Below are 15,437 nucleotides of genomic sequence, written 5' to 3'. Positions count from 1 at the left end.
TATTATCGGCGGCAAGAACCCCTTCAGACTAGTTGAGAATATTCAATCATGAATTCTCTGTGACTGACCAATCTGCGCTGTAAGTGAAGCTTTATCCATCCTGAAGGTGTATTCATTTGAATTAAATTGTTTTAGATGTCAACCTTCGAACTTGCTGTCTGTCCACAAGACATACTTTCAAAATCTTAAGGGTTATTGCGATCCCAATTGCTTCTGATTTCATGAATATACTTTGTTCACCCAGTTTTTTCTAGGTTGGAATCTTCCCATGAGACATTGCCGTATGTAGTTGTTCATAATGACTGCCAAATTATTTTCTCTATACTTATCAGGAAAAAGTTTCGTCCACATTAGGACACTGTTCAAGTAGTAAACCAGTGTAATACATAAAAATAACAAGAATATTTTATTCATGACAGATGGAAATAGAAGGCGAAATATGACATGCTAGGCAGAAAGGTAGAAATAGAAGGCCATAAAGCGTACACAGAGGAGAGAGAGTGAAAGAGAGCAAGAGAGTGAGAGAGAGAGAGAAAAAAAATGAGGAAATAGAAAGGATTACAAAAGCCAGATAAGTAAAACTTGAGGAGAAATATTTTTCAAAGTTGTCATTAAGACCATTTATGTCATTATTCACCATAATTAATGAACAAAATAGAAAACTAAGCTGAAGTTTAGGGTGCGTGTAAAACAATCGATTAGATAAAGAGATGGTTCTGAGAAGTTACCAGGGAAGTGAAAATCATGTTCTGGATTGAAAAGCTGGACAATGAGAAAGTATGCATTTTTTTTGTCTGAGTACCCCATGATTTATTTTCAGCATAAATAAGAATTGACCGATCAAAACAATTCTGCACCAACAGCTGTTGTCGTGGGAAGCACCTTCAATTGGCACACTATATTCACAACTAAAACCTTGTTGATACACAAACTAGGTTATGGGTAATGCCGATGCCCTTATTTTTCATAGATTTGGAGGGAGAGGCTCTCCCTTCATAATCTTCCATGGGCCATAATAGAACTTAGGCCTTAATAAAGGAACAGCTTCCCCTGGATGATCTTCCCAATACTTCTCCTGTATAATTACCAAATAAACGGAAAGCAGAGTTTCACCATAAGTAAAACAGACTATCCTAAAAAATTAAAAAAATCAAATGAAAACTTGACCATGACACAAGCATCTCAAAAGTGATTCGGACGAAAAACATATCATCTGTTATTAACTCGACTAACACCAGCCTATCCAGTTGTCCAGGGTAAAAGAAACAAAAATGTCTTACATAAGAAAAACTCAAGTCAAATTAGTCAAAATTCTCAGGAATTCTTTACACAATTACAACTTAAGTGCCTGTATGTATTCACTGCTCAGTTTACTAAGGAATGCATAAGGCAAATGATTGCTTATAAAAAAAAAAAGAAAACACATCATCGTGTTTTTTTTTAAGTCGAGGAAGGGAGAAAATTACTACGCCATTACTCTAGTTTAACCCAGAGACAGGGTTCCGATTTTTACATGGAGATGATGACAACGATGATGATAGTAATCATCCTCATACCTAAAAATCACCTCGTTATCGTTGTACAAATCAAGCATACCTTCATTCTTTCATCATTTGTCTAATACCAAAAATGGACGACAAAACTAGGGGATGATGACGAGAATAACATATTCTAAATCATCTCGTCATTCACATCTTACCAAAAATTGACATCAAAATAAGACAGAAAAATTCATAATCGTCTGCCAACAAAAGTCCAAAACCAACAGATCAAAAAATCTGTTCAGGAATCAGTAACCAGAAAGAGAGATGTTTCTAGAGATTAATATTTCAGTCGAGTACCTTATAAAACTGTTCAGTCAATGCTGCTCCAATGACTCCCGTGTAGAATGCAGCGATATAAATAGAAACTAGGGGAGTAAATGACTTGGGTCGCCTGTACGGCTCGATCAGATCCCAAAGAAACGTCTTCTCCCACCGGGAGTACACTCTATCGGCATACATTCTCCACATCGCACTTGAAAGCTCTGCATAGTTATTATTAGTCACGAAATGGTATCTAAATCCCAAATAACTAGAAGAAAAAGCTATGTCACGTGATAATCAGATCATAAAGGAATCCATAGAGAAGTTAAAATCTCCAAATAATCATTGTTCGCATTAGGCAGATCATAAATCTTGTATTCTTGTAAGGTGAAACTCAAAATTTTAGAAATTTTAGTCGATCAGATCAAAACGTGGGTCGCAAGGCCGTCGATTGAAAACAAAATCTAGTCAAGAAATATTAAAGATGAACGCTAGTAATCTGGAGGGATGAAGGTTCTCTAAACCCGTGCTTTTAGTGGACTCAAAATTACCTTCATTTCTAGTGTTTCATAAAACATACATACAGATTATTGGATGAGCCGATAATAAAATGAAGATCTCTTGCAGGTCCTAAATTTACGTAAATTGTATCGAAATCAGCAGCCAATACTAGTAAAATAAACCGCATTACTCGAATTCGTGACCGTCAGAACATCAATTTGTTTCTTCCCAAATTAGTAACAGTAAAGATCCACGGCTTAAACTCGACATATTTCCTCCCAAAATACAGCAACAAATTCAAAAGAAACCGGGTATCAAGCCGTCCCAAAACCACGAACCCAATGACATTTTCCAAGAAAACCCCAACCAGCATGTAAATCATCAATTTATACCGCATTACTCGAATTCGAGACCGTCAGAACATCAATTTATTTCTTCCCAAATTAGTAACAGTAAAGCTCCACGGCTTAAATTCGACATATTTCCTCCCAAAATACACCAACAAATTCAAAAGAAACCGGGTATCAAGCCGTCCCAAAACCACGAACCCAAGGACATTTTCCAAGAAAACTCCAACCAGCAGGCAAAACCCATTTGAAATCTCCTTCCGAATCCAAGAAACTTCGAATAACCCAACGAAACACGGTAGCACGTCAAGGAATGGAACAAGAAAAAAGGCAAAAAAAAACAGTGGGAGGATTGAAAATTCCAAGATCGGATCGCGAAGATCATCGATGGGACGTACCATAGCTGCGAGGAGGTGAAATCGCAGACAGTTTTTGAGAGAGATTCGCGCGCGAATTCTCCGAAGAGATTTTCCCCATCTCAACCATTGTTCACTATCTCACCATGCCTGGGAAACTCCATTAAAAAGCTCGTTCGCCCCTTGACGGACGACGGACGACGAAAATGGACAACGGGACGGGACGGGACGGGACGGGACGGGACGGGACGGGACGGAATGGCCTTTGGAGAGTTTCTCTATACTGTAAGAATTCTCTCCCTCTTGGAAATGCCTAGGAAACTCTTTTGGAGAGTGAGGCTCTGGGATGGATGATTACCCGTCATCCGTCAGTCAATTTTGCCGAGTGAGCCTCCGTCTCATGATGGACGACGGATGACAGAATAGGATGATGGAACGGGACGGGATGGACTAGCCTTGTAAGAACTCTCGCCCCCTTGGAAATGCCTAGGAAACTCTTTTTGAGAGCGAGGCTCTGGAATGGATGATTACACATCATCGATCCATCATTTTTGGAGAGTGAGACTACATCTCATGTATAGTGCAGGGATGCGGACGGGATGATTTTTTTGTCCCGGGACAAAAAAATCGTCCCGTCCAAGGGTTTGGACGAATTTCGGGACACAAATTCGTCCCAGGATCACCAGACGGGACGGTTTTCATCCCGTGAGATAAAAACACCATCCGTCCGGAGGTCTCTGACGATGGACGGACAAATCTGGACGAAAAACCGCCGGATTCACATCTGACGGTTGGGATGTAACCACGTGGCCTCACTATGACAATTTGCATCACAATCCCTGTATTTTTACACCCGTGCAAACTGACGCAGCTCAGAAATAATTGTACATATGTCCCTTTCGATCCTCTCTCCTCCTTATTTCCCTAAAAAACTTAGAAAAATATATGTATTAATATATTAAAAATATAAAATGGGTTTTTTTTTCGTCTGGGACGAGGGACGGGACAGTTTTTTCCCCGGACGAAAAATTCATCCTGTCCTTCGTCCTTGCACTGAATCTGGATGTCGAACGGGACGAAATTCATCCCGTCCCATCCATCGTCCACGTCCGGGACGATCTGAAACTATAATCTCATGACAAATGACGGATGACAAAATAGGACGATGGAACGGGACGGGACGGACTGGCCTTGTAAGAACTCTCTCCCCCTTGGAAATGCCTAGGAAACTCTTTTGGAGAGCGAGGCTCTGGGATGGATGATTACCCATCATCGATCTGTCATTTTTGGAGAGTGAGACTCCGTCTCATGACGGACAACAGATTACAGAATAGGAAGATGGAACGGGACATGACAGACTAGCCTTGTAAGAACTCTTGCCCTACTAGAAATGCTTAGGAAACTCTTTTGGAGAGTGAGGCTCTAGGATGGATGATTACCGTTGATCCGCGTTGTCCCCTATTGTCATCAGATATCCGTCCTGACCTTGGAATGAACTGAACAAAAGGCCCCCTTGTTTTTTTTATTTTGTTCCATCGTCTGATAGAAACGGAACGAAACTACAGACTCTGTGATGGATGACTGACAAAATGTCATTTTGTTTTGTTCCGTTGTGCTTGTCTGTTTTTCATCCACCTGGGGTTTTGTCCTAAGTAGAATTTGGGACCCATGACGAACTAGACTGATGTTAGAACATGGGGTGTAACAATCTTTTATCAGGCATGCATCACAGAGTATGCAATTTAATTCTGTTTCTGTCCTAGGGGCTAGACAAAATGGGTGACAGATCGGACCAAGGACTGTTGTAAACCAAAATCCAAAACATAGGATGGGACACAAGGCGCAAAGGTTTTCTTTTGTCCCTGTTTTGAGGTAAGATCATATGAATAATGATGATAAGGAATGTGTTATGTGAAAAATCATAATCTGTCATGTAACTGATTCACTAGCATAGAAAACAAAATATAATAGCTTTATAGTATGATACAGTCTTAAGTTATGTAAAATCATTAGCTATGTATGATTATTTAAGTTCTGGTCATTGTTGCAAAAATATGTTATCCTCAAAATTATTGATAGTGAAAAAAAAATTGAGGTTAATGAGCAATTTCATCACTAATTTGAATGGAACATGGATACTAGGTCGTAGGTCTTTGTGTATGATTAACCAAAACAGATTGCCTAATCAGTGGGTTGAAACTTGTAAATTTGTATTTTGAATCATGATTTGAATGTTACCCATATTTGTTTTTCTCAACTCCTGTAAGAACACTTTTTGACTGTAAATATTTTTAGACTCCTTCCCTAGTTTCATTTATTCCATATTATAAAATTTGAAAGGGCTAAGAAGGGGTTGAATTATGTATGTAAAATTCATACGGACTTCTTAAATAATGTGTACTAAGTGCGTATTCATTAAAAGTTGATCTACAGCTCCTAGAAGATATGGAATGACACTGTTTGTACATATCCAAATAACTTGGATATGTTCTTGGAGAAATGTTAATTATTTGTTAATTGAAGAAATGTTAGTTAAGGACAAGAAAGAAACAATGTTAAGTAAAAATAATAAATAAGAAAAATATTAGGAGAGACTGACATTTGGAAAAGGGGCGATAACAATAAGAAAATAGAGGAAGTTGTAAATGAGGGCAACAGTTGATTAACCGTGAATCAAATTGTAATCAGTGTTTGATTTGTATAAGTTTGATTGCTTTTAACATTCATCTCTCTATCTGAATCTTCCTTCCTGAAAAAAAATTGGAAAAAATAATTGGATCCAACAAAAACAGTTAACACTACAAGTCCATGTGAATTCAAGATTAACTTTATACAGTTAATATCCAAAATTAAATCGAATAAATGATATTTATAAATAATTTTTATAGTTTATCAGTGCACGCCTGGACAAGTCCAAATTTGTGGTTACAAATATATGATTGTGTTTGAATGGAGTGCTCAAAATCAGAAATCACCATTGCTATCCTCTTAAAGCACTTTTAGTGGATTTGGATTTACCAAAAATATCTATATTCATAAAAATAATAAGAGGGTATAATTTGCTGTTTTGCCTCTTCTATCCAGCCCACTGGTCTTGCAGATCGTAGAAAATGAATGATTAGATCCTCCCTAGTCTCATCTGCTCTGTTGACCAAGATGAGTGGATTAACCAATTACATTTATCATATAGTCATTTGTGAAGAACATTGGGCAAAAAGGGTTTTTCAACTTGGTTGAATGTTAAAAGCAATCAAACATATACAAATCAAACACTGATTACAATTTGATACACGGTTAATCAACTGTTGCCCTCATTTACAACTTCCTCTATTTTCTTATTGTTATCGCCCCTTTTCCAAATGTCAGTCTCTCCTAATATTTTTCTTATTTATTATTTTTACTTAACATTGTTTCTTTCTTGTCCTTAACTAACATTTCTTCAATTAACAAATAATGTACATATGTATACATAGAGAGCGAGATACACAGAGATACACTGCACTAACATGCATCCATCTTGTGCCCCATGAGTTAGGCTTCTGACAAATAATATTCTGATGAGATCTATGAAGACCATTAGGGTAGGAAATGTCTTAAGCGTGAAGATGATGATGAGTGCTTTGGTTATTTCAAAATTTTGATTTGTTATTTCAAACACACTCCCCTATTAAATATTTATTATGTCACATTACTGATTGCAGCACAATTATGTCATATTACAGATTGAAGCACAATACTACATGATGAGTTATAGACCATTAGGGTAGGAAATGTCTTAAACATCTGAAGATGATGACGAGTGCTTTGGTTCAATTTAAAATTTTTGATTTATTATTTCAAACACTCTCCCTTATTAAATATTTATTATGTCATATTACTGATTGCAGAAAAATGCTCCTAATTAGTAGGCTGCAACTGTCACCACTGTGGCCATAGTTGATGGAGTGCAACTGCCACTGCGAAGCTTTATATTCGCCTTGAATCCCCATTCTACCTACTCCACAAGTAACTGTGATAATGATATCAGAATTTCTCAATTTATATTGAGATTAACATCAATATATTGGATTGTTCATCAATATGGATGCTTGAAGCTTAGGGCGTTGGCTGATCTATGATTAGACAGATCATCACAGATCAAGGTCTCCATCAATTTGTACTCTAATTGATCATCTCCATTAATTGTATTTAGTGCCAAGCCACTCCAAGGGAAAAAACCTAATCTGTTAAGTTATCCGATTTTTATTTTATTTTGCTCCCTTATGAAAATGACAGTAAAATGTTTTCGAGAAAGGGTTCCCACTAGCAATTAACCATATTTGGAGATTGAGTGGGATGAATTGAATAGTGGTTGACACTATGGCTAGCCGATGGGTTGTAGTGAGTGGAGCCCCTTAGGCAATGGCAGGAGAGAAGGCTAGAAGCAAGTGGCAAAATTTGGCATAAAATAAGTGTGAGGCATGTCACCCTTCTTTCATGAGTTTTCAAAGATCAATCTATGTTTAATGTTCTTGAAACAGTTCAATTACTTTATTACTTTTTTGCCTACTATTTTGGGCATATACTTTAAATGCTTGTCTCAGGCTATGTTGTGTTTAATGCAATTAAGATGAATCAGTTTGTTGTGGCAACATTATAGAACTCTATGTGTTGGGTTGCATGACCATGATTTGGAAGGAACAAAGTGAATTCGTGCAGCTGAAGACTTCCGTCGGAATTATACCGAGCTCGATAAAATGATTGATCAAATCACCTAGGCAGGGATCTCATTCGAGATCTCTTGGATCATTGAGTGACGTGCAATGAGCAGCTCAATTGTGGTCCTTGGCACCTCGAATATTCTACGTCAATTTGATGAACTCTATTCACACTCAACTAACATCATTGATCTGTCTTGACAACATCAGGAACAGAAAAGAGCCATGGGGAGATTAGGGAAGAAACGTGAAAAATTCTATCTTGGGTGACTTTTGTTTTCAGATTTTCCCTTAATTGTACTATGTGGGTACTTTTCATAAAAACCCCAAAACTTTAAGTATATATTCTGATGTGTAAAAGACCATTTGTGGGTGATCCTCAATGTCCATGTATGTTTAATAAACAAATTTATTGGCCCAATAACCTTTATTGGCCTTCCAAAATAGTTAACTATATCATGATATATATGAATATATGATATACCTGTTTAACCCAAGCCACACCTTGTACTTTAGAAGATACGAAGGAGTGTATCGACTCACCTATGGAACCTGTTTTCAATGTTATTTTGTGCAGATAGTACCTCTTTCACTTAATGCTCCTAGAAAGAATTAAGGTATGGTCAACTATCAAACCTTAATCGGTCATCCGAGTTAGTACTAATGCATTCAAAATTCAGTGGTGTACTATTTTTTGATATTCCATTACCTTGGCCAAGGAATTCATGGCATCATATTCCTTTAGCTGTTTCCTTTTACCCTGAAGGCAAAAGATTCATTCTTTACCATTAAATCATCTTCGTGGACTTCTTACTACACCTGAGCTATGATTTTTTATAATTCCATCATTAGAATCTTGTAGGTTATAGTCCATTAGAATCGTCCATCGATAAAATATCTTTAGTGTCTTAGGTCTAAGGATCACTTACACAATCATTACATCAATCAACCTGATTGATTGTTTGATGTAATACCATAATGGGATTTGGGCAGATCATTTTTGCCTTCATCTCAGAATCATCTTACATGGTAGTTATTGTTTGATGACAATGGTCACTAGCTTCCAATCAAACATGACTGTCATTATGGATACATAATTGTGAGAGATATTGTTGTACTATCTTGACCATCGATAATAATGGTTATAGTCAATGATTCTAACTGTCATCTTGCGGTATGTGTGCTTTTTTATTTGTCCTTATTAGTAGAATTTTGTGGTTATCAATGATGATGGTCATTGACACTAACACAGATTGTCATTAAGCACCTTTATCTTTATTAAGGAAATATACACACAATATCACTGCTATCATATTTAGTTATCAAAGTCAATGATCATGGAAGGTGTCAATAATATTTGTCATTTTCAAACCTCACGATGGTTGACAACGGAAATTGTAGCTTTTTCTTCATTGCCATTGAAGAACATGGCATGACAGTAATTCTAATCCAGTGCATGTGACAGACCTACCCATATGTGGACCATCATTTGTATTAGCACTATTATTATTGTCGTGTAAGATGTTGTTTTGGTCATTGATGCCATTACTTTCATCAATGGTCATTTTTTCATCAACATAAGAATTCAAAAGCTTTTGTTGTTATTTTTTTACATTTTTTTAGTTTTAAATAAACCTCAATTGCAACTGATATTTCACTTAGGCGAATTAATCTACTCAGATAGAAGCAACATGATGGGAATTAGTCAAAAGGTGAATGTTGTAACAAAGTATCATCTCGGATGTACAAGGAACTTGCGCACTTAACATATCCTCCATGTAATATCTTTTCATGTAACATATCCTCCATGTAATATTAACTCACCTAAAATAGTGGTGGCCAACCAATTATCCACTATTTATCTGCATATAGAAGTTAGAAATACTAATAAAATTATAGTCATGGCAAATGAGACACTTCCATTTCACCAAAAGTTTCTTACATCTCAGACCCCTGGAATAGATTGACTTCCCTTTGAGTTTATTTCATACAAAGTAAGTGAAAGACAACAATTTTATGTTAGACCCTAAATAAAGAAAAAAAAGGGTATCATACAAGCAATGAACACCGATACTGATCTATGACCATATGGATTCATTCCTTGATTGTTGAATTAAAATTGGGGATTCTAAATTCATGTTCTTTGAGAAAAAAATATTTATTCAAAAAATGTTACAAAGCTTGCAAATCTACTTTTTAGCCTTTTATGTTAAAAAAGCACCAGGAACACTTTTTTCTGATATACTTGTAAAATAATCAAATATTCTAGGTATTTGGTTAATCTACCACCTACCCTAACTCATATCTGATAAACACTTTGGCTTTTAATTGAAGCACATGTCATGAGATTGTGAAGAAAGTATACAAAGTTACAAAATAACTAAATCTTAAACTTCCTGGTAAAAAGGCAATGATAACATTAGATGTGGTAAAATATTATGACCAGGTTGAGTGGATTTTTGGTTGTTTCATTTAATTTCATCCATGATATAGAACTTGGTTTCGAAATTCATTTGATGAACACTATTTTTGCTTTTATTGAAACAAATAACTTCTTTGTGCTCGCTAAAAGAAAATATTCCTTCGTTTTCTATCATCCAGAAATTTAAGATATGGATATCCAAAATCACCTTAGATTGTATATTATGTGAATATTTATTGTGTAAATTTTTAATTTTTCAGAAACATTGGCTCTTATTACAATAAGCATCGTGCAGAAATTGCTTCTCATTATTTGTTCACTAATGAAAACCGTTTGCTTAAAGAAATAACAAAATATTTATGCACCTAATAAATATTTAGATTAATACAAAGAGTAGAAATGAAAAATAATCAACAAAAGGAAAGTTGATATTCCGCTTCTTTATATCCCTCTTTTTTGAAATAATGTACTTCTATTTTTTATTTACAAATTATGTATTGTCAAGGTTATTTATTTTTATCCTACTTTGGTCAACGATAAGAAGAAACTAGAAATTCAAAAAAGGAATGAAGCAATAAAATGTTGAAGAGAAAAGGATAGCTTATTTTGCGATAAGTTAAACATAAAAGGGATAAAATGTGCAGAACATCCCTGAAGTGATAAAAATATAAATTCAAATAACGTTGCATTAGTCTATTTAATAACATCAGAATTTGACAATTGAGAGCATTTATTTCATGTAAAATGTATATAGCTATGGGCACATTTATCCTATGATCAACACTCTCAACTTTTTCATTTCTAGTTTCTTACAAGGTACTTAGTGTCTCCTCCAGTCCGATGTATATCCATAAAACATAAATGAAAATATATGTAAAATATAACTGTGCCTCTGTGTATAATTATCCCCATAAATATTAAAGCATCCTTGAAAACTGCCCTCTTGGTGTTGGCAAGAGATAGTAGTTATGGGAGCGGAAGCTTCTCACTAGTATGACTTTATCAGCATGACTTGGACCTCGTATCTATCACTAGATGTTTTTCTATTATGATGTGTTTGCACTCAATGGTTATAAAGAACCACCTAGATGAGAGCCAAAATCACTCATTTGTCTTCTCTCACATTATACTAGATATTCAACCAAGTATAAAAAGATAAATATTTGACGAGGATAAAGAATGTGAATAACTATGGCAGCAAGAGAGGAAATCTCAAACCTCACAACAGAGAAATGATGAGCGAGAACATGATAAATTCACTGTTAGTTAAATTCATTATGTCATTTTATTACCTGCATCAACTGACTATGCCTAGATCACCACTAATTTTTTAGGGACGCTTATTTGTAGTTAAGAAGTTTTATTTCTGATGAATATCAGTACTTTTAGATGTAGGAATGTACAAGTATTTTGGGAAGTATCAATGAGCTGCTTAATGCAAGTTTTCTGAATTTCTGTTTTAATATTTTCTGTTACCTGAATGAGAAATGGTTGACGCCTACGAGAAGGATTCCAACTTGAGAAGAATCAATGAAGGTGCAGGAGAAACATTTTAGTTTATGCAATGATAAAACTACATTATCTTAATGCTTCTATGAGCTTCTCCCTTTGTTTTCGTTTCATCAATGAATCTCTCCTACATACCCTTTTCTCCCCCTAAAATAAAATCTTTCTCTTTCTGAATATTAGTCTATTTCTCTGGTTTATTCAGCAGGAATATCATTAAAAAACTCAACCATTTTTAAAACTAAGTTAAAGTCCCATCATACCCTCCATTGTCTCATGCCCCATCCATCAACTACTAAAAAGATATTTTCCTGCATTTTCAATCTCAAACAAAAAAACTAAAAATTCTCTAAATATACATTTTACTCATTTTTATCCATCTGTAGCCTTTAAATAAATTCTTGAATCATCTCTAAAGAAATATTTATCATTAATTACCATTTTTGCATTTTTACATTAGTTTGATAGAAACCTATAAAACTATATCACAATATATTTATTCTGTGAAATATGAAATAAAAGTATAAATAATACTACAAATATTTCAGTGATTATATAATTATTTTATCACTAAAATGAAATTTCAAAAGGATGTGAAATCATGAAAACTGAAGAAGAATCATTAGAAATATAAATTTGACTTCATACTGATTTGTTTTTTTTTTATGGATTTGGAATACAGATGATAATAAAAACCTTTCATCATCTGGATGGAAGCATTACCTAGTATGTAATAATTGTAGAGTAGGTTACTGCTAGTTATTTATTAATATTGATTCGAAGTCTAATTATAAAAATTGTACAAAACCCTGAAACTGAGACTTATCAATAAATTGGATAAAAAGGATAAGTGCACATAGACCAAAAAGGAAATTGTTATATCATATAGCATACTCCAAAATTTGTAAGAAGCAGTTACAAGGATAGGTAAATAAGGTACTAAAGAAATTTTTTAAAATAAGTATATAGAAGCACCTTTGCATCCATGTAGGACAATTAAAAATTAAGCGAAGTAACGAGATAAGCAGAAAATGAACCCAAATAAAATGCCCCATACTTGTTCTATTTTTTATTTCTGATATATTAAAACATCTTATTTAGTATTGTGTTTTTTTATTATGATTTGTCTAAATATGTGAGATTTATTCCAAAAAACATTCAAAGGTAAACCTGCATCATTGTGAAAATATTGCAACATTGTCCCAAACATGGCTTTCTTTCGTCAATGTTATAAAAAGATAAAGATAAAGTACAAAGGGAAGTAATGAGGAGATAAGGAGGAGATGATGTTGGATATTATGTGATCTTCAATTGAATCAACCTACCATGTTTTATTTAAGTTCACTGAAAGAATGAGTTATTCAATATTAGTCTCTTGTAATGTCTATAATGAAGTCCATCAATACCTGTAATGAACTAGTGAATTAATTATGATGATAGCATAATACTTGTAAATTAGTTATTAAAAACTGATTCCAACTGCTCATTAGACATTCATATGAGGGATAGTTGAGATGGACATCGAAGTATCAAGATAGAATATGATCCTACTTACATTCTAGGGATTTGCTCTGCAGACACTAGGGATAGAAGGTGGGTTCCCTTAGGGAAGTAATTCAATGAATTGATACATATGAATGCCTGAATTCTTTAATAGCTAATTATAAATCAGGTTGATTCATGTCACGATTGTATACGTGATATGATCACCCGAGAAGCCAAGGACCCCGTGGATGGGCAACTATATTTTTACTACTAATTATGACTCTCTAACCATGTGATTCAAATAGGTCATAACTTGGATATAGTTAAAAGTACATGAAGGTGATTGAGTGGTCAAGATGGGATTATTTGCCTTGGCATAAGAGGTGACTGATGTGAGGAAGTTAATGTAGGTAAATCTATTGACAGTTTAGTCAGGATATTGGAGAATGCATTCTCTAATAATCCCCACTAGGCATCACTACTGCGGAATGATGGATTAGGGTTTGATGATCAACCATTCCCTAAGTCTTTTAGGAGTCTTGTGCGGATCAAGGATGATACATGCACGGGAAATGAGGACAGCCAAGGTTGCATAAGATTATTCCAATACTACTCTATATCTTCTAGAGCATGTGTAGCTTGGCACATCACTGGCAAGAAACTTGACCTATTGATTTTATTAAATCAATCATCATAAGTTAATTTATATGTTGATATAGTCAATTAATAATGTTGGGCAATAAATGTTATTGGGCAGTTTAAGTCATGGACTAGACTGGTATATGGGCCTAAAGAGTCATATTCACAAGACTGAAGGATGTTGTGAGTTATAATTTATTAATAAGGTTTTTTATGAAATATTCTTACTATGATTAAAAAGGAAAGGGCCCCCATTTTGGGTGCCCATGCTACCCAGACCTTGCCCCCGACCCACATCTTCTCTCTCTATTTTCACCCCTCGCTCCACAAACACTCGTTGATGTCACATGTTCGATGAGGTCTTAAAGGAGTGTAAGTAAAGAAGAAGAGGATGTCCCACAATCTTCTAGTTGTGTGGATACTTCTGGAGGCTAGACAAATGAATGACTTGAAGAAACTCTCCCAAGGAGAAAATGAAGGCTGGAAAACATTTGAACTGATCTTTAGCTTTCGCTGCATTGAATCTAATATCCTACACCAACCCATAGCCCAATAACCCAACAGATGATAGGTTAGAACAGATGCACGAAAAAAGCGAATGTAAACAGAATTAAGAGGTAGGAAGATCATGAATAGTTTTGGGAATAGGGAAATGATAGCTTCTCAACATGATAACAAGTATTTGAGACATGAAGAATATCTGGCGAAATGGTAATATGTTTTTCAAATTCATCATCTAGGTAGCTTAAGCCAATGTAACTTGGCGCTTATGAACTTAAGCAATGAAAACTCATCATAGACAAGTACTGCACAGTATAATTTTATGAAAACATGAATAGGAGTTTATCAACCTAAGAATTAGGGATTTGGCTGCACTAAATTATCACATCCTTCCTTTCCTCAACAACGTTACATCTACCTTTCAATTTTGTGTTTAGTCCTCTCAATATTATTGACACTAACAAACTCATCAAGAGTGTGTAGATTCCAGGATCTTAGTATCTAAAGATTCTTTTAATCAGCTCCAAGACTCTTACTTATCTCCTAATGGTTTTTGAATAAAGGATTGTACAGACATGTAAACTGTTGTTTGATGAACGCATGCCTCGAGATATTAAATTAAAAAAACATATCTCTCATGAAATGATGTAGTTCCCATCTCACGTTAAGTGAATTGATACAATTAAATAATAGTGCATACATTATGATTTTTATGGTCCATAATAAATATAATAAATAAGACAAATAATCTTTAAAGAACAAATTTGATGAACAAGTACTGATCATCTCATGTTTAACATGCCTGCAGGTGGAACTTATAAAATATATTTGGTTTGTATGAGTGAGTAGTGTGACTTTACATACAAAATCTTAAAATTATTCTGGTATTATGGAAAGAAAGGTAACATAAAATATTCAAATGCAAATAAAAATGAAATGAAATAATGTAAAGAAAAATAATAGATTGTAAGATTGACTAGATGTCAAAATAATTGTTTTATAAGTTGGTCTACATTTAGATCCTCCAATAGAAAGGATGAACTATGTGTGATGATTTTTACTCTAGATACGGTTTCAACAATGGCCGTTAAAAGTATGCCCTGACTCTGATCCATTGTGCGCGCTGCAACAGAGAAAAACATATTAGTGAGACAAGATTGGACATCCTAGATAGACTT

General features: G+C 34.7%; 1 protein-coding gene across 1 annotated transcript; it reads right to left on the bottom strand.

The window, feature by feature from the left end:
• Positions 1–809: 809 nt before the first annotated feature.
• EMB2752 (embryo defective 2752) lies at positions 810–3,173 on the bottom strand. Its single transcript, XM_078591655.1, has 3 exons — positions 3,052–3,173; positions 1,842–2,026; positions 810–1,075 (listed from the first exon to the last, which is right to left on the bottom strand). The coding sequence occupies exons 1-3, from the start codon at positions 3,137–3,139 to the stop codon at positions 965–967; spliced, it is 384 nt and encodes a 127-aa protein (XP_078447781.1). The 5' UTR covers positions 3,140–3,173; the 3' UTR covers positions 810–964.
• Between the last annotated feature and the right edge of the window lie 12,264 nt (positions 3,174–15,437).

This window comes from Wolffia australiana, chromosome 2 (assembly GCF_029677425.1).
Source record: "Wolffia australiana isolate 7733 chromosome 2, ASM2967742v1".
Taxonomy (NCBI): Eukaryota; Viridiplantae; Streptophyta; class Magnoliopsida; order Alismatales; family Araceae; genus Wolffia; species Wolffia australiana.
This window is presented reverse-complemented; position numbering and strand designations above follow the sequence as displayed.

Coding starts and splice junctions, on each gene's coding strand:
- EMB2752 (XM_078591655.1), bottom strand. CDS start 3,139: ATGGTTGAGATGGGGAAAATCTCTTCGGAGAATTCGCGCGCGAATCTC. Junction 2,027..3,051: donor TTCACCTCCTCGCAGCTATG/GTACGTCCCATC, acceptor ATAACTATGCAG/AGCTTTCAAGTGCGATGTGG. Junction 1,076..1,841: donor TGACTGAACAGTTTTATAAG/GTACTCGACTGA, acceptor GTAATTATACAG/GAGAAGTATTGGGAAGATCA.